Here is a 23125-nt window from a genome sequence, read left to right as displayed (position 1 = left end):
TGCATTGAACTTTTCATCTTTGGGTATTTTGTGTTGTTATTGTTTTTTTTTGTTTTGGACTTTATTTTGCACCAACTTCTTGTGGTTAATTCTTGTTGTTGCTGTTGCTGTAGCTGTTGCGACTGTTGATTGTTTTTTCCTTACCCACCATCTCAGTCTGGCAAACCGCTTGTTCTCATTTTATTTAATGAGTTCCCCGGTATTTCAGCCTTTGTTTTGCATTGTTCGAAACCCTGTTTGTTCAATGGGTTTAAAACGTTTTAGCAATTCAAGCCAAAACAAAATTATTAGCAAGTGGATTTGACTTTAATGGGGCTTTCTGATATCGCTTAAAGCTTTAATGAATGAAATGTGTGGCTGAAAAAATGTCTCCATTTCGGGGTTACTTAGGACCTATTTTAATTTGAAAATTAAATGATTATGTAGACTTAAGTTTGAAGACTTAAATTTAGATTTTTAGTCAAAATTAAAATGTTGAACTTCAGGTTGTTATATAACCTAAAGTCAGGGAACAATTTTATTGGAGATTTTTAAGTTTGGAAATAATAGTTAACAAAACCCATATGAGTTTAAGTATCTTACTTGTTGGTTTTAGTTGAAAGAGTATTTAAACTTTGGCTGACCTTTGTAATCCTGTTTACTATGGTTAACTATTATTTTCGATTTATATACAAGCTAAATTATATATAGTTACGATATTAAATTAATTTTTTTAAATCGAAAAAATTGTAATATACCAATATTCTCCCATACCCAATGAATAATAGCTTTCTTCCGTTTAAATTCCTTTCTGGGCTCTTAGTATAATTAACTCTTTAGCAAATCAATAACCTTTCCAACTCCACCAAAACGTAGATCGATGTCAAAAATCTGCGCCCAGCGTGTGTGACCCATTTTCGGTAGAAAAACCGCCGGACGGTCCATCAAACACCTGCTCGATCTCCCGGACAGTTGAGTTGGCCGGGCTCATTATGTGGCCCGGCTAGCGGTATTCCCCTCAAAAGATATACCGACACCTGAAGATTGAATACCCATTGGCAGCCCATTGCGAACCCAAGACCAAACCCACTCGCGAAAGCCACATAGCCAATTCTGTGCAGAACAAAAGCCAAACGATCGAAGCCATTAAGCCAGGCCAAATGGTTGCGAGTCGCGGAGCCCGGCCAAAAGTCATTAAAGACAAAAATCTATTGAAACCGGCAACACGCCTTAAAAATACTTGGTCGATAGGGGGCAAAGGGGGCAAACATATTTCTGCTGCACATGGGAGTTTTCGTTTTGGCCAGGTGGATTGGATGCCATGGCTGAAACCGCACCGCAACGCCCCCCCACCCCCTTTTCACCTCCCTATTGGCCATGTTAATTATGCGCTTATCAGTTCGTTACAAACGCTGTAGTTGGGAAGTCCAATACAACCCGTAATTACACTGGACACTCCGCTCAAGACCCAATCGAATTCCACAGGCGTTCTAATTTCTGCGCTCTCTTTTCACTGCGATTAATCAAATTTGTTTCTATCGGATGCAAGGCTTCCACAATTCATCAGCTTAGATGTACATACGTGCAATTACTGGATTCTGCCGGACTGCCTTTGCATATGAGTAAATAATGATAACCCTCGGAGCGATCCATTCGCGCTCCATGCCATTTGGCTCACTTTCTCCTCCTTTCTGCGGCTGTGGTACCAATTGGCGGGAGTGGCCACTCCCCCCGCCCCCTTTTTGACAATCTATAAAAAATATTTACGATAATATTCAGTTTGTATGAAAGCCAATGGCAGCTTTGAGAAATGCAGGTGGAGATTGGTCTACACATTTCCAGCTTGGAGCCGACCACTTTGGGTTCGGACTACTTTTAATTAAAATAACCATTAATAATATCGGTCACATAGTTTCAATTGGATCTTGACACAAGTTACTTTTGAAAGATTTATTTTACTATTTATGGTATAATAAATTGAACGTTTTCATACCAGAATTTTTAATGAATATGACAAATGTTTATTTTTATAGACACATTTTTTGAAAATTGTAGACTTTTAAAAATTGCTTTTTATGTGCCATAAGGTCTTAAAGTGAGAATAAGTTCTGCATTTACATTTTGGTGGTAAAATTGATTTGTTTTTTGAATAAAAAAGAAGATAATCACTTTTTGAGGTGCGGATTGTTTAAAGCTAAATCATCAACCATAACTAATTTTGGTAACATAGTTTCAATTCAATCCTAATCCTCGTTATTTTTTTAGAAATGCCAATTTTTTTTGAAAATATCTAATTTTTATTTACTAAAACATCGATAATTAAGGAGGTTCCTAAATTGTCAAACAGTTCTGCTGCTACGTTTTTACTGACTTGATCGACTGTTATGTATTTTAATGACATTATATTTCAAGAACAAATTTTTTTAAATTGGCCTATTTGGAATCCATTTTAAATTCATATTGTTTTTGTTTGGTTATCAAATATTATATTTTCAGTTCAAGATATGACATATATTTGAACAAGTTTGATATACTGTCTCAAGAGCGCAACATTCCATTGCATAATCATGTCAACTGCATCAGCATAAAAAAATCGATTAAAGTGTCAACCAAAAAGGGAAACGAAATGCACATTTCCCGTTTGCGTAATATCCCAAAGAAGCCACAAAAATCGCCAAATTCAAAAGAGGGAAAGAAATTCACAAAAAAATTGAATTTGAAAACTTAGAAAAAAAGTCAATACAAAACACCCGAATAATGGACACTTTCTAACGTAGCCTGGCTGTTTCCTGATGTCCCCTGGCTTTCCTAGGATTTCCTATTTTCATTTTGTGTTTTTTGTCATGGACATTATCGCCCCGAAAACTCACTTGACAGCCAGACGCCGCCCCTCCGCCCCCTCCCCTTTGCACCATTGTCATTGAAGTCGACGACTCCACGCGGAGCAACTGCATTTCCCACTCAAGACAACATTTCATAAAGTTTATTAAACTTTAACCAAATTGTTAAAGCGTCGATTTGCCCCCCGGCACCCCGAAGTACCCGCTGCATTCACTTTTAGTGCTGCCGCTGTGGGCGCTCCAAACGAGTCCATCAACTTTGGCCAGCCTCGGACCAAAACAAACTGCCACATTGGCCGGAGTTGGCTCGAATGCAATGGTAATGGCTTTAACCACTCCGCCGTTTTCCTTGAAGTGGCCAAACATTTTCCTCGACTACCACTCGAATCATTCAGTGCCACTCGCAGTCGCACTGCGGATTATTTGCATTCGTGCCGCCGCCCGAGAATCGCAAATTAATTTTCATTTTGCGTAAACTGTCAAAAAGTAAAATCTATTAAGCGATCACTTCCTTCAGAGAAAAACGCGATAGCGAAATGCATGAAAATCAATTCACTCTTAAAGCAACCGAAATGGTCAGTTGCAGTTTTATATAAAAAAGTTGTACGTAATGTGTGACATTATTTTTATATAATTTATGGATATTGGCATTTTTTTTTAAGATATCAAACATTAGTTTTTTTTTTATATTTTTATCTTGTAGAAATTATGTTATTAATTTATTAATTCTTAAATACCAGAAATTGTACAATTTATTTTGGTTATTGTTACAATATAGTAAATCTAAATAAATGTCCTTATTTTAAATATATAAGTCCCTGACCTTAATCGCTGGTAAATAAATAAAATATTAAATTATATTTTCCCTTCTAAGGAAAGATAGAAACTATTGTAAAAGCTAGTCGATTAGCTTTCTTTTCGTAAATGCTAAACCAGCTGTCTAATTTCGATGTTTGGCACTTGCTACTTCTATTGATATAAACTTATCTGATTGTCAGGTAAAAGCATGTGAACTGGCAATAAGAAAGTGTAGAAAGCGAAAACTGGGTAGAACCAAAAGCACCTATTGTTTAAAAAGACACACATTCAATTCTATTAATAATATTAACTTAACTTTATGACCAGCTTTTAGCATATTTTACATTATCTTTTCCTATTGACTTAAGTTTGAAGGTTGCACCTCTTACTTGCGCTCGAATAAATCCCTTATAAATAAACTGCCGTTTGAGCATATTATTCACATGTGAGCAGGCAAGACCATATAAACAATAAACAAAAACATGCCAGTGCATTTGACTTAATTAGGAAATTGTACAAGTGCATGAGCTGAACCTTAAGACAGCAACGGCAATTGGCATTAACCACATTAACCGCATTTTTCCATCAGGCAGTCAGGTGAACCAAACGAGTGACATATCGTTGACTAGATTGACTTGACTAGCCGCCTTTTTCCTTCACCCACGAAGTTGCAGCTTTGCCTTCAATGCTGCATTTGCATTGAAAGTTGTCTTGGTTCGTTTCCAATTGAAATTGAAAATTCCAGCAGGGAATCGCGTTTCTTTCAACTGGCTAATGGCAATGGATCGCAGGGAACAAATACTGATTTGGTATTGAAATTTTTCAATCGAATAGCGTACCTGTTGACATTGAAGATATTGGTAAAATGTCAAAGGTTAATACAATTGTTTTGTAAGTTATTTAACCTATAGTACACGAGTTTCTACAACTTTAGTTCTTTAAGTATATTTATTTAAACAATATATACAAATTTGTAGGTTGAAAAACCATTAATATTTTGATCTTCAAAACATATAATAATCCTAATTTAAGATTATAAAATGTCAAATTGTATATTTATTATATATTATTATTATATACTTGTTGGATTAATATTTATTTATCCAACCTTTTGATAAGCCTATTAAATACATATTTTTTATATTTTTAAAGTTTAAGGTACTACTTTTCTTGTTCATTAAGTTTTACAAATATTATACGAATGTTTTAACTTTAAAATGCTTAAATTACCCAAATGTCGAATGTAACATGCAACCCAGTTTTATCTCCATAAATATTTCAATCGCAGTAATTTAGTTTTAATTTTCTATATTTATTTATTACCTCATTTCGGGGTACTTCAGTGCGGCCAGCTCTTTGCCTTCGAAGAACAAGTTTATCCATTTCGATTGTGAAATCGAAAGCCTTTGGTTTATTCGTGGTTGAGAGAAAAGAATGCGGCAATAATCGCCAGCAGCCAATAAACATAATTGCTCGACTGTTTTGCCAATCATTTCGTGGGCGTGTCAGTAGTTTTTATTTTTTTATACGCGAATTTCCTTTGCAACGAATTATTTCATAGAAATTCAATTGAATGCGCAAACGGCAGAAACTTTCATTAAAAAATGCCGAAGCGTCTGGGACAATTGGACATTGCGAATACGCCATGTTGGCCACAACTGGATTATGGAAATGCAATTTCCGTCGTTTCCTCATCGAATGTTGTATATAATTTTTTCCCCACCCACTTTTCTGAACACGCAAAATAATAACACGCATGTCGACCCAAATTCGATACTATCTTTTTGATTCGATTTGCTCTGCGTTGCAATCCCAAGTGGAACATGTTTTTGGCTTGATCCAATGACCTCAAACCGAATTCAAATTGAGCGGACCAGAGAAGTGTGGCTAAGTAAAAAAGTTCACACCTAAAAGGCTTTGCTGCAAAAAGCCCAAACAGACCAAACACTACGATTTATTTGGGCCAGCCAAACAACGAGCATTCCAAAATGCAGGTGAATAGCCGGCGAATAAGCTTGAGCTCTGTTTTATTTTGCAGTCTCGCTTGTAGACTCCACCTCAGTTTCAGTTTTCTGTTCGATGTTACCTTGCCCAGCCCAGCAAATCGACTTTTGTGCCCATTTTCAATGCAAATCGCATTAAGGCAAATGTTGCAAACGGCAGCCAGCTTTTGCACACACGCCACAGGTAATTTGTAACAATTTCTTAATGACCAAAGCGGCGCACAGCAATGCGGGCAAACCAGAGTCGAAAATGGGAAAAATGAAATCAAATTAAGTGTTATTGATAGCCAAGTCGAAGAAATGGACATGCAAAGCTAGTCTCTAAAGACCAAAAACTCCATCCAATAATAGCTTACAGGATTTTAACGTTTATTAATGCCAAATTCCGGGTTTTAGTTATGGACAAGGATATGCTAATGCTAATATATAATACTTGCGGATCTGCCAACCAAATTCCAAACTATATAGACTTTGACTTTGTTAACTTTCTTTACTGTCTCAGATTTTTTAAATTTTTTTGGGATATCAAACAATGGCAAAAGTCTCTTGGAGGCTAAGAAAAATTGCTTTTGTTTATTTTATATAAACTCATTTCTAATTTAAAGAAATCTGCTAGTAAACTTTTTTATTTTTTAACCCCTGAATTAAAAAACTAAATTTATATTTTAAGCCCCTGAATTAACTAAATAAATGAATATTATAAAACATTCTCTCGGTATTGTAAACTCATCGAGTTGTGTACATTTGAAACATAAATTAAAGCTGCCCATTTTAAAATTTACGTTTACTTTTGATAGTTAAGCCTATCATTATGAATATGGTTGCTCTACCACACTATTATTACATGATTAGTGTGGCATTTATTTCATTTTTATGCAGTTTTACGTCAATACCATGCATCAGGCAAAATCGGCTAGTCAGATTTAATTGCCTTTCGGTTTTATTAAGTGGCTAATAAGAGAGTCTATATTGGCTGCACACAAATAGCTCCGTGAAGCTGCTAATGCTTATTACGGTCAATTTGCTTTGCTAATCTGGCGTGGATGTTCATTTGATAAAGTTTCGAGCATCTCCGTTCGTTGGCTTTATGGGGTTTTCATTTTGCATACTCCTTACAATCTGCATTTTCGCACTCACAAATCTCTGGTCAAATAAATCGCATCGTTTTGGCCATCTTAAAGTAAAAGTAGAGCTCTTTAACTATTTAAGTTTATGCTTTTGCAAAATAATGCTTTTGTTTAGGCATAGTCTAAGCTGTTTTAATATGACATTTAAATATGGGAAAAGTATCTAAAAAACTTTCTTAAACCTTTCACAATAAAATATAAAAAATTGGACATTTGAAGCTCTGATAATATAAATTAAACTATTTTTTAAAGTTTTTTTCACTTTTTCTTACCTTTTATTTGGTCATTAATATCCGATTTTTTTCTATTCTATTACAGGTTTGTGTAAATCACTTTTTGGCTTGGATGAGCTAAGCCCGCAAGTTGTTTCGGCGCAATTTCTATTTTTAATCGAGGCTCAAGTATGTGGGTAGGGAATCAAATGCAAATGAATATCACCACAACAAACAAATAAATCAAAAATGCTAATTGCGCAGGTAGAAATCAAAGTTCGCCCAGCAAATGAGAAAAAATGCGAAAAAAGGAAAGCCAAAAATTGGCTAAGTCGTTGGGGCCATCGACTGCCAATCAATGTGACTCTTTGCCTAATGGAAATTGAATTTTTGGCCATTGCAGGCGGATTGAGATTTATGCCAATGTCTGGGAGCTTTCAAGTTCAATGCGATGGGAAATTTCAATTAACGACAAAAAAAAAGATTTCCAAAAAAATAAAAGCGGCGGAGGGAGAAATAGAAATTGGCCGCTTGAAAGCGATTCACCGCTGTTGAGTTACTGGTGGGTAGACAAAACAGAGGAAGCGACAGATGACCAGATACAAAGATACAAAGATACTGAGATACACAGATACACAACCAACGGTCTTGTCAACCAACCTACGCTTTGTGCACTTGACCGGCTAATGGCTTTTTTGCGTTTCATGAAGTTGTCCAGCATCTCTTGGCTTTTCACAATTTGGCAGCTTGTTGAAAGTGAAATGTGTGAAAATGGCTAATTAAATGCACGAATGCCCCACAGAGCAGCAGCAACTACATCATCATCTTCTGCTTTTTTTTTCGGTTTCGGGATAATGTGATTTGACTAGCTCACGTCGCTGGGTTTCACTTGGCGGCTAATTATGAAATTTCTTTCGGTTCAAAATACTTTTGTTTTGCCGCCTTCTTGCTGCTGAGAGCAAGTCATTTCCGTCGGTTTATTGAGTGATTTTTACGAGTGCCGATCCTCGAAAAACCTGAAAACGCTATTTGTTTACTTCTGTTTCACTTTTGTTGTTCTGCTTGTGGATCAACGAAATGTTTAATAACGCTCAGCACGTAGCCGTAATTACGCTTTAAGTTTGTTGCCTGAGTCTTTTGTTTTACGACTAATTTAAGCCAGAAATGCTTATAATAAAACTGGTCGACCATAATTGGGGTTAGTTTGTTGAATATGGTTTTGATTTAATGCCCTGTTCATTTGGTATACAAACCTAGATTTGCTTTTTAATGGAGAAGAATGGCAAAAAAAAAGAATTAATACTAGAAAGGTTACTTTTCTTATGGAATTGAATCTACATAATATTTAAACAGTATTCTTTATGTAATAATCGCTTTAGCACAAGATTTCACAATAAGTATCTTATCTCTTACAAAATTAAATAGCGAATTCATTTTGTAATTTATGCAAATCTCTTGAACTCAGCTTTTAACCGTTGAACTCCAATGAAAAGAATAAGCTGAATAGAAATCCGAATTCTCGGATAATGAAATTGACAGATTGGTAGTCGTCCAGAAAGGGAGAAATTCATTGTTAACCAAATGCAAATTTAAATTTGCATAACGCAATTTAAGTGAAAATTATAGATTCTGTAACTGGTTATTTAGAATCGTAGGAATGCAAACACAAACAAAGGCAAACCTGCAAAATAAAAACCAATTCTAGCACAGATTGAAAACAGGTTTTTCCTCATCAAAACTGTGTCAAATCTTCGAGAATGCGCTGGAGAATTACTCAGATTTTTCAAATTGCAACAAAAAAATATTTGTTTTAATCAGTTGGGCATTTGTCTCGAATGGCAAATCGTATAACTCAATGGTTTCTCGTTTTTTTTTTTAGACATTCTCGAAACTAATTGGGCCTCCGACTGCATAAATAAACGCGGAGCGGTCGTAGAAGTTCATTGACTTTGATTCTAATACGATTTCATGGTTTGGGGTTTATAACTGTGCCACCTTTCTGAAGTCGATTAACGAGCTGGGCAAACGTTAGAGACGCAGATTTTAAAAAACTATCAACTATTCACAGTGGGAAAGTTACAGGTGAAAGGGCGGAAAGTATCAGTTATATTTTATTTCATGGAAATTATTACAGATTTTTGCTACAAGTCGCACCATATACCATATTTAACTGCTTAATTGGAACCTTGAATTTCCCGAACTTTTAAAGCCTTCCATTTATTTATAAAGCAAATGAGTAAGTATTTTACAAATATTTATTTGTACAGGGGATTCATTATGCTATGTTTTTGCTGCTGTGTATTTAGACAAATATTTTTTTGGAATTACTGGGGATTATAGTATGTTAGAGAATAATTCCCCAAAAAATCCGAAATTTGTTTATATTTATTTAAGTAATGAGCGAATCGCTTGTGGCTTGACCATTTCATGGGGCTTGGCTGTGATGGAGTTTCTCTGAATGCTTCTAATGGAATAAATAAATTTAGTCAGCGAATGGTACTGGCAATGGCAGATACTTTTTTATATAGCAATTTCTTAGCTGAGATATTATTCTCGTTACTGCCTTTGTTCTCATTCAACTGGAGTTTGATCTTTGTTATTTCGGCTTGTTATGGGATATATATTTTTTTTGTTATTGTGGTTAGTGCGGTTGCAATGCTGAAAATAAAAGTGAGCGCCGTCTTCTCAGAGACTTTGGCTGTGGTTGCCATCTACGTATATCTGACAGATATTCAATCTTCATCTTCACCATCAAATCGTTCGTCAAACGTGTTTTATTGTATGAGATACTTGCGCTATTTTTTTTTTTTGCCCCTTGTCTTTTCATTTCATTTCAAGTGGGTTCTGATCCCCGCAGCCCCCTCGCAACTACTTCGATATTTCTCGTTGTGGTGGCTGCTATTTGGAATTACCTGGGACCTGGGTCTGGGTCTGGGCCTGGGCAGTCACGACATCTGAACAAGCAGCCCCATATAGCCGACGACAGCCCAAGGTCGCATTCCTTGCAGGTGACGCAGTCGTCAGTTTTCAGTTTTCAGTCGTCAGTTGCCCGTCGTTTGGCGATTTGTTTCACTTCGGCACTCCACGTCTGTATCTCTGAGTCTTAGAGCCAAGTCTTGGGCTCGAGTATCTCTATTTCGATGATTGGTGAGTGGGCGGACAAATGAGTTTTGGCTTCGGCTACCGATCCGCTGCTCAACCCGTGAAAATCCCATGACAAGTGCTTAGAAATCAATCAACTCTGGTTGCGTTTTTTCGAAACACGTGTAGAAGTTCTTAACGCGGTTTAGTTTCGTTGATAATTGTTATTGTTAAAAAAAATACTCAAAATAAAGAACAAACAGTTTGAAGCAGAAACGACAAAATGTAATATATTTTATTTATAAAATTCAGAGCAACATTTCTTCAATTGAATTAAGGAATAACGTTCAGCATCATAACCGTTCTAGCAAGGCAACCCCTGAAACAATTTTCTGTAGAAAATATTTGTAAGTAAGCAAAATGGTTTTTTTTGTTATAGGTTAATTTTAATGCTGGGCGATTTTCTAATATTCATTTTCTAATCTTTTTTATTTCTTAGTGGCATATACATATTCAATGCATTTGTACTTTCTGTTGCCTGCCATTCACATATTTTAGTTTATTATTTTGATCTTTATCACCAAATTATAAGATTTTCTTAGGAATTCTCTATCATTTACTTTGATGTGGGCGTAGATCTTACAGCCAGTTCCTGTTCAGAGGTATAGGCATTGCCATTAACGCTCCCAGAGAAAAACCGAAGACACAACTAGAGTCGGCACTTTGAGATTCCATCTGCACCTAATTTATGATGGGGAGAGCTTCTTTTTTTCCCGCCAGCAATGGCAATAAACAGGAGACGGAGATGCCAGTACGTGAGCAGTACTGCTAAATGGAGTCACGATCGTTCCGACAAGAAGACATGTTTGGGGGGCGGGTGGAGCAGCCCAAGTTGGGTGTGTCCGGTGATCAGCCTCCTCCAGTTGGGGGGAATCCACAAGAGAAGTGCTGCTCAGTGGGTTAATGGAACAGCCAAGTGAGACTGCGGCTCAAGAGTTATAATTTCCGCTAAGTGAGCATCTTCTAAGGCCAGCCAGCTGGTAATTAATTCAAATACGACCACACAAACTCATTAACTCCTAATTTTTACTACTTAACTTATATTAGGTTTTAAATAAAAAGGAATTGCTTTCTAGACTTTTCTTTATTCATTTACTAGCAATTTATATTTTATAGTTTAATAGTTTTTTCACTAATCAATCATAGAAAAAGCTACCCAGTCTAATGGCTTAAATCTGATTTAAATGTAACTTCATTAAAATTTATAGGAGTGGAATTTTAATTGCCGAGAAAAAATAAAATTTTCAATACATGCCAGGCTTTCTTCATTAAGAAAATTTTGTTGAAATATTTTCTGGTTAAAAGTTAATTGCAAAGAGCCAATGGTTTTGGGTGGGTTCAAGTCAGCGGGGGAGGTGAAGATCAGGGGCCTTTGGGTGGCTCAGTTCAGTTCGGTTTGGTTCAGGGCAAAGTGAAACATGGACTACATCTCTTTATGGCAGGCAAGTGCCAGTCAGTCGTCAGCTTCTCCTGTGCGTTCAGTTCAGTTCGGTTCGGATCGTTTGGCCACGGTTGGGATTTGGTACGTTTCGGTTTTGGTTCGACAGCCCAGAGAGCAAAAAATAACTTAAACTTTTACTTTCACTGCCAATTTGACTGAACGAACAGGCCTCGTCTCTCAATTTGCATGGCAGCTGGGAGGAGGGGGAAGGGGGGTCTAGTGCGATACAAAGTGAGGTTTCCTTTGGTATGGCTAAACAATGTTATTGTGTGCTGTGTCTAAGACTCATTCGCAAATGTATCTGGCGGCAATTTAGCGCACAGATACGAGTGTGCATCTGCAAAGCCCCTTCGCCCAGTGCATTGTCTTCGGCCTTTAGTTTAATTTCATTTTCACAACAGTCCCGGCAACATCTTCGCTTCACCTTTTGTCCAAGATCTCTCGTCTCCTCTCGTCTCGTCTCGACTTGGCACACGTGTATTCACATGTGCTGCAATTTGATCGTCACGTCGAGATTTCAGCCACAGCAGGCAGCAAATGTTAATGATGAGCATTTGATAATAGTGACTCCAACTCCGACTGCGACTCCAACTCCGCGCACCAATCTTCTTCTCCGGCTTAACCTAACTGATGTTGGACATGCTGCTTAAAGTTGTTTACCCGATTATTCGCATGTATTTTGACTATCAGGAAAATGGTCGTTGACTGCTCATCAACTCTTCGATTCGGCGAAAGTTTGCCAAGTGATTTGTGGCCTTTTGAAGGAAGGGAGGATGCACTTGGGTTGAGAGCACGCCTACACAAATAAATAAAGTTACCAAAAGCGTAGATTTCACCTAAAAAGTTGCATATTTTTTAATTGACTGCTATGGGTATTAACAACTTATTTTTCACTTTATTTATTTTTAACATGAATCTGTTGTAATAAGTATTTATTACAAATAATTCATGATAAAGATTAGTAAGAAGTCACTTATTTTAGAGAAGTAATCTTTATCGTGAATTATTTATAATATGTACTTATTATTATAACAGATTGAATAGTTATATTATTAATAGTTATATTATTAATAGTTATATTATTAATCAATCTGTGGTCTCTAATATGAGTAAGAAGTCATCTTTACCATGAATTTTTTATAATAAATATTTATTATTATTATAACGGGCTTAAAGTAATTCATAAAATGGCTATTACGTACTTCCTAACAAGACCAGGTTCGTATTGAATTTAAGATAAGACATAAATAAATCCAGAATTATTTTTATAATATTTCTAAAAACTCTTTTAGTTTAGCATCTTATTTTTATATAGTTGCCACCATTTGGTATCATTTTTTTTTAAATATTTAAGCTAGCGTTAATTCTGGAATAGAATGGCTTATCAGACTCAGCAATTTTTCCTATCAGTTTTTACGTTTGTTACAAGTTTGTTATTCCGTATAACATTTGTATTTTACCAAAGCTATAATTTGAGTTTGACTTCACAAAGAGCCAAAGCAAAGGCAGCAATTAAAAGGCAATAATCATACACCACAGACTTAGCTGAGCAATGTTCTATTCGAATTTCTCGGGCTAAGTTAGTTGGCTGGCGATTCTGGCCTTGTTCTTAATAGACAAGCGATGTTTTTGCATATATTTTCATGGCAGATGCATAATTAAGTCGTCGGCCACAGTGCTGCGATATCGGGTTGCCCAGCTGACCACAGTGACGATGCTAGCCTTGTATAAAAAGAATGCAGCTGCGAAGTTCGTTGCCTAAGTCTTTCGTAGGCGTTCAGCTCGGAATTCTAATCAAGGCCGGGGGGCGTGGCCCAGCCAGACATCACGTAGACGAATGCCTAATGAAAATAAGAGCCTAACTTTCTTTCTTTTTTTTCACCGCACTCTCACTTTGCCAGCTTATCTGGAATGTGTTTATCTTGCATCTGCATAAATATAGAGATGCGACATCAAGCATTTCGTAAGATTTAAATGCGTTTCATTTGAGCCATGTTTTCATTTTCATTCGGTCGTGTTTATGTTGGAAATCTTCCGATCGGTTACACAGATCGGACTTAAAGACGCGTGTGCCTACGTAATCGACTTGGCACGTCGTCTGCCCAGGTGAAAGACCCCCAGATACGAAAGTCACCCGGGGCGAAGTGCTGACATATTGATGCTGGCTCTTCCACGGCAGTTCAATGGTAGCTCACAATCACAGAATTCGGCTTGAATGGTGTGTCACACTCAATTCCACAATTAAGTTGGTAAAAGTCAACAGTCGGAGTTGATTTACGAAGTGAGTTGAAGATATGAGTGTCGCTATGAATAGAAACACTGAGGGAAGATGAATCTGGAAGAGAGATTTAGTTCGAAATTGAAGTAATTGTATTTTGGAAGTTGTAATCTTAACCCACGTGACAATGCAAAGAAATTTAAGAGAAGATAAGCCAAGTAATAATGAGAAAAGACTTTTAATTTTGTTTGCAAAACAACTTTATCTTACTGAAAATACTAATGGAATATTTATTTCAAAAATTTATAGTTAATTTGATGTAAATTCGTATTATTGTTTGATTAAGTTCAAAAAGCTATATTCTTTTAATACAGTTTTCTGAACTAAGAAAAGTTATTCAGCAACAACACTAAATTACTTTTAGCTAACACAAAATTGGTTTTATTCTTGCTATATGGTCAACATCCTGTTCAATATTTTCAAATATTTTCGAATGATTAGTAAGGTGATTTATACAGACAAAGTAGATCAAATTTTGTAATTCCTAATCAGATTAGGCCTACTCCATTTATCTACACATTCTTCAATTAATTGCAGGCTTCGTTGCAAGAAAATCAAAATCAAATTAAGATTCAGAGCAAAACTTCGCTTTGGCCCCCGGCTGTGCCGGCAGGCTATAAATTTGATATTCAAAGTAAATTTTCAATTTCTACGCGAATAGATATTTCCATAAATAAACCGCATAAATCAGAGCTGCGATCGGGGCTGACAGAGCTCAAAACCGAACTGGGCTCATTAGTAATCAAAAGCTGTGCAGCTCGGCAGACTGAGAATAAGTCGGGGATTGGGGGGCCTGGGGGAGTGGAGAATCGGAGACAGGCTCTAAAACACGGCCATTGAATTCTGGCCGAGAGCAGAAACTTGCACAAATTGTTGCACAAGCGATTCGTGGGCTGTAAGTGGCTGCTTGCCACTGGAGCGATGTCGCCAACGCATCGAAGTCGCCTCCGGCGCCATTTCGTCCATCCATCACATGAAGAAAAATATCAAAGAATTTGTCATCAAATAGATATTGTTTTTACTGGAAAATAGTGTTCAATAAGCGGCAAATCTGCAAGGCAATTTAATGATTACAATCAGTACCAAAAAATCTTTCAGTAATACACCCACCTTATTACTTTTTAATAAATATTTTTTAAGGCTCTTGCTTATCGGTTTCCAAAAAAAATCTTAAAGAAATTTTAAACGAAAGTATTTCTGGAAACTTACTTAACATTGTTTCGATAATATTTTTCTTATGACTAATTAGTTATAACTTCCTTTATATGTATGTATGCACTTACTGATTTTTTGTACAATCTTCTAATAAATGTTCTAATTTAAAGAACTCTGAAACCAAAAGCAATAAGCTATTGAATGCGTCCTAAATATTTGTAAAATATAGCTGGAATAAATGCTTTTCGCTGAGTGTACTTTGTGGGACCGATAGCCAAGTCTCTCCAGACCTCCGAGCACAGAACCCCTGTTACCTTGTTGGCTTTGTCTTAATGGCCACTCGGCTGTGTTGCTCTGTGGCAATTTAAATATTTTAGCCATTTCATTTTGAGCTTTATGCTGCTAGTGCCACTGACCGGCAAAAAAAAAACTCTAGAGTGTCGCTTGTTGAGCGGGAAAATACGTCGAAAATTTCTACTATTTTGCATTTGAGTTGTGATCATTATTTCGGCAGTTTACAACATTTTTTGAAGCTGTTCGCTATCAGTGTTGATGTTAAGTGGATTTCTTTGGACAAAAGCATAAGTATTTGTAGCGAACAAAAACCAAAAAAAGCGAAGAAGTTAAAAAAAAACATTTATACAAATATTTACCTAAGCTCTTAAGTAAATTTGTTGTATATTTTAATGCCGACTATGTTGTTTTGGTAGGAAATAAATAGGTTTTATGTGGTGTGGAATTTTATATAATTTGAGTTCTTTTCGTTTAACACCTTGAATTTGTAAAGGCATGATTATTATTGATTAATTAGCAACTTTATTAAATGGAGACAGGCTCTAAAACACGGCCATTGAATTCTGGCCGAGAGCAGAAACTTGCACAAATTGTTGCACAAGCGATTCGTGGGCTGTAAGTGGCTGCTTGCCACTGGAGCGATGTCGCCAACGCATCGAAGTCGCCTCTGGCGCCATTTCCTCCATCCATCACATGAAGAAAAATATCCAAAAATTTGTCATCAAATAGATATTGTTTTTACTGGAAAATAGTGTTCAATAAGCGGCAAATCTGCAAGGCAATTTAATGATTACAATCAGTACCAAAAAATCTTTCAGTAATACACCCACCTTATTACTTTTTAATAAATATTTTTTAAGGCTCTTGCTTATCGGTTTCCAAAAAAAATCTTAAAGAAATTTTAAACGAAAGTATTTCTGGAAACTTACTTAACATTGTTTCGATAATATTTTTCTTATGACTAATTAGTTATAACTTCCTTTATATGTATGTATGCACTTACTGATTTTTTGTACAATCTTCTAATAAATGTTCTAATTTAAAGAACTCTGAAACCAAAAGCAATAAGCTATTGAATGCGTCCTAAATATTTGTAAAATATAGCTGGAATAAATGCTTTTCGCTGAGTGTACTTTGTGGAACCGATAGCCAAGTCTCTCCAGACCTCTGAGCACAGAACCCCTGTTACCTTGTTGGCTTTGTCTTAATGGCCACTCGGCTGTGTTGCTCTGTGGCAATTTAAATATTTTAGCCATTTCATTTTGAGCTTTTATGCTGCTAGTGCCACTGACCGGCAAAAAAAAAACTCTAGAGTGTCGCTTGTTGAGCGGGAAAAAACGTCGAAAATTTCTACTATTTTGCATTTGAGTTGTGATCATTATTTCGGCAGTTTACAACATTTTTTGAAGCTGTTCGCTAACAGTGTTGATGTTAAGTGGATTTCTTTAGACAAAAGCATAAGTATTTATAGTGAACAAAAACCAAAAGGAGCGAAGAAGTTAAAAAAAAACATTTATACAAATTTACATATTTACCTAAGCTTTTAAGTAATTTTTTTTATATATTTTAATGGCAACTATGTTGTTTTGGTAGGAAATAAATCGCTCAATAGAAATGACCAAGTTGTTAATGTTTTTTAGTAGGTTTTATGTGGCTTGGAATTTTATATAATTTGCGTTTTTTTCGTTTAACACCTTGAATTTGTAAAGGCATGATTATTATTGATTAATTAGCAACTTTATTAAATGCTACACATGGCTTTAAAAGTTTACAAATAAAAAATTCCAGTAGTTTTTATGTGTCATATAACAATAAGTTTCATAAACGTTGAATATATTTAAGTATTATAATAGTCATGTTAAAAATGTAGTAGCAAATAAATATGGTTACAAAAGCTAGGTATATTTGTAAATGACTAATTCTGATGTTTATGCTTTGTTGGAGGATTTTTTGACCTTGATCTTGGTTCCGCCCACGGATGACTTTTTGCGGCCATTTAATTTGGCCTTGTTGGAGGACAAAACGGCAGGTTTGGGTTTAATTACCCTGGCCTCGACACGAATGTAAAGATCGTAGTTGAAGTCACCGCAAGTCTTGCCTGAAATTAAATAGATTGGTTAGGTAAGGTCTGCTAATATCTAGTTATATTATTTTGTTATTACCACAACACATTTCCTCGCCGCAGGATTCGCAGGTCATCAGTCTAGTTTCCACAATGCCCGATTTATTCTTGATCTTCTTGACACAGTTGTTGAGGGCGAATTCCCTGCGATCGCGGGCCTCTGTTTTCAGTTCCAACTTTCCCATCTCAACCATTCGGCTGAAGTACTCCTCCTCCTGTTTGTTCTTGGGCCTCAAAGTGGTCAGCATCTTCCAGTCGATGGGCACGGCACACAGTTCCATCAGCACCACGTCCTTCATTTCGCTGGGCACAGGATCCGCATAGATGTACATCGCCTCCCGCTCTCCATTGGCCCTCAACAACTTTCGCATCTCCTTTTTGGGCATCTTGAAGGCGTAGTCCTTCTCCCGGATCTTTATCTCCTCGGCGCGCACCTTCACCGGTCGCATCTTGTAGTCGGGCACCTTCTCCAGCAGCCGTTTGAACTCCTCCACCGTCTGGATATTGCTGCGACTCAGGTCCAAAACGGGGACCACCGTTTTCTTTTTGGACAGCAAGTCGTCTAGTTTGCTCATTTTCACGTTTTACACCTTTTACAAAAAAAATCGTTTTAAGCGTTTAAATAAACGTTATAAATAAAAATATAAGTTTATTCATAAATACATTATTTGTAGATACATATACGTTGTAGTGAAAAAAATTAGGAAAAATCGATGGGCAAGATATCTATATTTTATGTCAATTTAACATTTAAAAGGACTTTTTTGTTATGATTGATAATAAATCCATTAATATATATTTTTGCTTTAATAATTAAAATTATTGTTAGTTTATATTTTATTTTACTTATTTTTCTTTCACAACATAAATTTTTCAAATTTAAACGATAACCAGATTATAAAGCTTGCAAAACTATTACAACCAACAAATAATGAGGTTATTTATGAAATTTACTTACCACTCTATAAAAATCAGTTAAGAACTGGCTTAAATTTTATATTTATCTATATTTCCCGTCAAAGTCTAACCTCTTTGGCTGTGAAAAATCCTTAGCGAGTATCGATTAAATATTGCCGGTTGCCAAGCATTTTTGCTCTTCGAATTTAATGCGTTTTCTATGCCAGCTGAGTGACCAAACTTCCGATTCTCTCTTTCCAGATCCACGAACAACTCTATCACGTGCCGAAGCCACAAGTTGTTGATAAGTCGCTGGGCAAATAGCAAATAACAAACAACAAACACGACCCGAAGACCCCAGAAAACCCGTCGAGAAATAGAAACAAACCAGCTGAAAAGCAAAGCTCTTGGCTCGGTTGGCATTTCATTTGCCTGGATCGCGTTACGTGGTGCGGTTGGTGTTTGAGTTTCGTCTGCCGGCCAAAAAGAAAGTCACGACAGAAACGAGATTTCCAAGATTCTGCAACGAAAGTCAAAGTTACAAGTTTACTCCAAATTCGAGTCTTTCGGCCGCGGTTCAACGTCTCTTGCCACTTTCGGGTCTCCTCCAGTCAATTTTTCGGTGTCTCCCCGTGTGTGCCACTTTAGAAAGTGAAAATCGAGTGCAGTGCGCCGCAACTTTTGTCTGATTTTTTGGGCGCTGCAGTTGAAAGTGAATTTTGTTTGGGCTGCAAGTGATTTTCGTGTTTCGGCTTTCGGCTTTCGGGCGCCCAATTCATCATTATCGATCAGTAGCCCGCGGTTTTCGGCTACTTGAATCCACTTCACATCCATCGACAGGAGGGCCCGGCAAATAAGTCCAGCCACAATGGAGGCCGAGGAAGTTACAAAACTCGTCGATGGCGTGTACAGGGTACGTTTTTTTTCATTATTACAACATATGGTATTTGTTTTATTAATTAAACCACTCTATGAGTATGAGTTGGTAATTGCCAAGAAAAATGGGTGACAGAGAATATTTATACGCATTCAGGGGTGTCATTTATATGTTTGAAATAAATATTGCAGTTTTCTGTGTAATTTCATGAATAAATTACGTAGAAAAAATACTAAAATGCTAAAATCTAAATTATCAAAATTAAAAAATAAATAACTTGGTCTTCTAAATAAGGTTAAACCGTTTTGAACAACATTTTGCCTTGCACAAATTTAAAGTTCTGTAGGTTTTAGTATTTTTTAGCATCATCAAAATATCACTGATAATAAAAACTCAAAAGTTGTAAAAGAAATTTGTAATTTGTACCCCAATTACTCCACTTAGCTGGGGGTCGAATCGAAAATGATGCAATCCCACTGACACCTAAATACTAACGTAGCTATTGCATGAAGGCCATTTCTATTAGCCACTTACGACTAATTCACTGTTAGACTCATAACGATGTTTAGCCTTTTGGAAAACAATTTATAACTTTAAACGTTTTCTTTTTGTAAACTAAATTTATCGCCACACGCGATCTCCATAAATGGCTACAAATGAAAGAAACCAAAATTAATCTACAAAATGAAAACAAAAAACCGTGACTTGAAAGTTTTCTTGGATACCCTTGAAATTTCACAAGTGTAAAGAAAGATTAAAGCAAAATTAAAATTTTAATGCATTTTATATATTTACGAGACCGTTTGACAGGTATATTATTAAAATGTAAAAGTTAATAGACTCAGTTTCATTTAAGGCAAATAAATTGAAAGTGAACCCAGGACTTGAAGTGTAAATGTACAAGGCCGTAATAAAATGAATGTTTATGTAGGATCCAAAGAAAATAAAAATAAAATTAAATGAAAATTAAACATGGTGATAGACCTAATAAAAAAATCCAATTCGAATAAACCTTTAATTTAATATTAGAGTTCGTAAAATGTAAAAAAATGAGTGTTTTTGTTTTTATGCTTTGGCTTTTGAATGTTTTATTATGCGCAGTTAGTAAAACATAATGCCAAGTCATCGTTACCAACTTGAGGTTATAATTCAACTACCACTTAAAAAGGGTGTTTAAATCATAAATGGAGAACCACAAATATTTGGCGATAAAAATGGCAAAAAAAAACATTTGAAAGTGAATTTTGTCTTGTCGGTTGGGCTGCTGCTGTAAATTCGTAGCCAAATTTGGTCACGACATACGGAGGCTGTGTTGTTTCTTTTGGCATACATTTCTGGCCATATATACATTCGTCTGCTATAAGCCCGTATAGCCAAGCTAGCAAACGAGTTCAATTGGAGGTTTGATTTGTTTGTTTGCGAATCTCCCGAAATCACCACAAGTCGACGACAGACGCGACGACTCCGCCTCGAGAGTTTGGCAAGTTTCGGCTTCTCTTTTTTACATTTTGCAGCGGTTGCATCTGCCCCAACTTGAGGCGTATTGCACATTTCGCGCATCTATTTCATTATGTAACTTTTAGTTTTTTTTTTGTTTTCCTTTGAAAACTTGCCGTTGCTGTTTTCTGCGGTTTCTGCCGCTTGAAATTGCGGAAATTTTGTTTTTGGGCCGCTTCCTTGGCTTGTTGCACATGGCTGCATTTTCGCGACCACCATTTGCATTTTTCCCGCTTGTGTTTTTATTTATGTTTTTATTTTTTTTTCTCGCACTATTATGGTATACATTTGTGACAGCGTCGCAGCCGTGTAATGTAAATCGAATAAATAGGTGCTGCTGGCTGTTTTAATTAGTGGGTTGGGGCCCACTTGACAAACCCGAGTGCAAACGAAAGACTCAGGAAACGAACTCGCTCTGCCAATGGCAGGAAAAAATCGGAATTGGAATCTCAATCGCCGTGCATCAATCAACTGAAGTCACTTCCTCAACACATACCAGATTATGAGTTAATTCCCAGTGATTTATGCGCAATTGTCTTGACTGCTCTGGCTGAACTGGTCTATCAATCGATTTATTATATCAACATTTTATTTTCACATTTTTGCTCTTTAACTGCATTTTTTTTGTTGCCTTGTTTGGCTTAATAGATCGCCATGTCTTTCCGTCTGGCACTGTGTGAACTCACTTCTGGGTTGGTCTGTGCAAGTTCTGGAACGGGTTTTAATTAATTCGATAGCATTCGTTTTTCGGCTGACTATTCTAAACTCATTAGCAGACCGCTTTTGCTTATCTTTATTTAGACTCGCGTTTTGGCCTTTCTAAAATTGACACACTTAACGGTTTAAGGAGGGTTTCTGCATTTGCATAACCGCAAATGGACCAGGAATGTTGAATTTTACTGCCCATTAGCTAATTGATTGATCTTTGCTTATTTTTCAATGACTTTTTTAAAATTATTCTCCATAAATCTCTTGATTATTTAATTTCTCACAACAAAATTAAGATTTAAGTCCTTTAAAAAATACTTATTGTACATTCATTTGTTTTCCCAAAAACACTAATTTATACGTTTCCGCTGTCTTAATAATTTATTGTTATTTTCGATGCAGTTTTATGTTAAAAATGATTAATTTAGATCTCTTATGTACTTAAATGCTTATATAATTCACCAGCTTCGTTGTAATTTATGAAACTTGCTGAAATTTTTTGTGCTCGCACCCGTAATAAATCTTGTACTCCGTTCAACCATAAATCTTGAATGGCAAACGAGTAAAGTTGGTTGAGAGATGTACTCAACAGATGATTGCAATAGCCGCTTTCACTTTCCCTTTTAATATATGAATATGTTTATCTAAAAGCGGATAGTTTTTTAAAAACTCCTGATTATTATCTTTAAATTTATTGAATTTAAAATAAGCATATATTTTTCTGCGTACATAATTTGTTTTCTTTATGAGTCAACAAGGTAATTTTATTGTTTTTGCTTTATTGCCCACTAACTTCACCCCTCAAATGTTCTCCAATCAACAACCCGTTCTCCTCTCACGTGAATCCACATGTTATTTTTTTAACCGATCGAATAAAACCGCAAGTTGGGCCGTCAAGTCGATGTTAAAAACGCATTTCAAACAGCTGCCAGCAGAAAACTGGCGGTGGCGATGAATGCCTTCGGATTGTTTGTCATTCGCTTAGATTTATGGCACATTCCCCGCAACATAAATCGAAACCGAAGCCACTGTGAGAGCCTGCCGCCGGTGATCGGATCAGAATGACATCCAGCTGACCACACAAAAGCCAACCTGCTGGGGGAGCAGGAGGTGAAGCCCCTCAAGAGTTGGGCCTCAGCATGGTGCACATATTGCATAGTGGGACGAAGGTGTCCGATGTGCTGAAGCTCCAGCAAGAAATGCAGAAATAAATTAAAATTGCAGCCACCTAATGCCCACAGACGGTCCGGGGGATCGGATTGGAGCTGTGAAAAGAGGCGACAAGTGTGTACTTCGAAACATGGACTATAAACTGGGAACTTGGAACTGCAAACTGAAAACTGGGAACTGGCAACTGTGGACTGCAGCTGATTGCCATGCTTAAAAGGCATTTCTAAGGCTGCTGCATTAGAGGGGCCGCCGCCACTCGGAACGATGTCACATCGTCTGGATCGAGGGAGGGATCTGGGGGACAGCTTGGGCATGGGCATGGGTATGACCATGGCAAATGGAACTGGGTTAACGTACGACTCGCCGGCGAGAAGCCCTACCAATCCCACTGGGTCCATTTCCCATGTACCCTAACCGATGGGATTGTGTGTGGGTTTTTTAAACGCCTAAATTCAATTGATTTAAACAGTATAGGTTGATACCTTAATTTTACTCAATTTAAATATTTTTTTTGCTAAGAATGGTTAATTTTTAATTAAACACTACCATTTTTTAGAGTTTAATCCTTAAAAAATATTTTAACCCA

General features: G+C 36.5%; 2 protein-coding genes across 6 annotated transcripts in view; one reads left to right on the top strand and one right to left on the bottom strand.

The window, feature by feature from the left end:
* Nucleotides 1-23125, top strand: part of LOC108050442 (brain-specific angiogenesis inhibitor 1-associated protein 2) — a 35187-nt gene that overhangs the window by 412 nt on the left and 11650 nt on the right. For all 4 annotated transcript variants that reach the window (XR_001769592.1, XM_017132135.1, XM_017132134.2 and 1 more), the window contains exon 2: nucleotides 18549-19200. Coding sequence is in view for 3 of the 4 variants with exons in the window: in XM_017132135.1 (XP_016987624.1) it covers nucleotides 19156-19200 (45 nt within the window). In the remaining variant the exon portion in view is untranslated. The remainder of the gene's footprint in view (nucleotides 1-18548; nucleotides 19201-23125) is intronic.
* Nucleotides 17064-18541, bottom strand: LOC108050443. 2 transcript variants are annotated; one of them, XM_017132136.2, is made up of 3 exons: nucleotides 18349-18541; nucleotides 17431-17980; nucleotides 17064-17366 (listed from the first exon to the last, which is right to left on the bottom strand). In XM_017132136.2, exons 2-3 carry the CDS (start codon nucleotides 17963-17965, stop codon nucleotides 17197-17199), a joined length of 705 nt encoding a protein of 234 aa, XP_016987625.1. In that variant the 5' UTR covers nucleotides 17966-17980; nucleotides 18349-18541; the 3' UTR covers nucleotides 17064-17196. The 2 variants fall into 2 exon arrangements, with proteins under 2 accessions (XP_016987625.1, XP_016987626.1); XM_017132137.2 differs by having other exon boundaries at nucleotides 18419-18541.

The sequence above is a fragment of the Drosophila rhopaloa genome, unplaced genomic scaffold, assembly GCF_018152115.1.
Source record: "Drosophila rhopaloa isolate 14029-0021.01 unplaced genomic scaffold, ASM1815211v1 contig_163, whole genome shotgun sequence".
NCBI classification, from domain to species: domain Eukaryota; kingdom Metazoa; phylum Arthropoda; class Insecta; order Diptera; family Drosophilidae; genus Drosophila; species Drosophila rhopaloa.
This window is presented reverse-complemented; position numbering and strand designations above follow the sequence as displayed.

What these genes read in the sequence shown, in the direction of transcription:
- LOC108050443 (XM_017132136.2), bottom strand. Translation starts at nt 17,965, where the DNA reads ATGAGCAAACTAGACGACTTGCTGTCCAAAAAGAAAACGGTGGTCCCC. An exon ending in CGGCGAGGAAATGTGTTGTG is followed by an intron (nt 17,367 to 17,430) that starts GTAATAACAAAA and finishes ATTTAATTTCAG; the next exon opens with GCAAGACTTGCGGTGACTTC.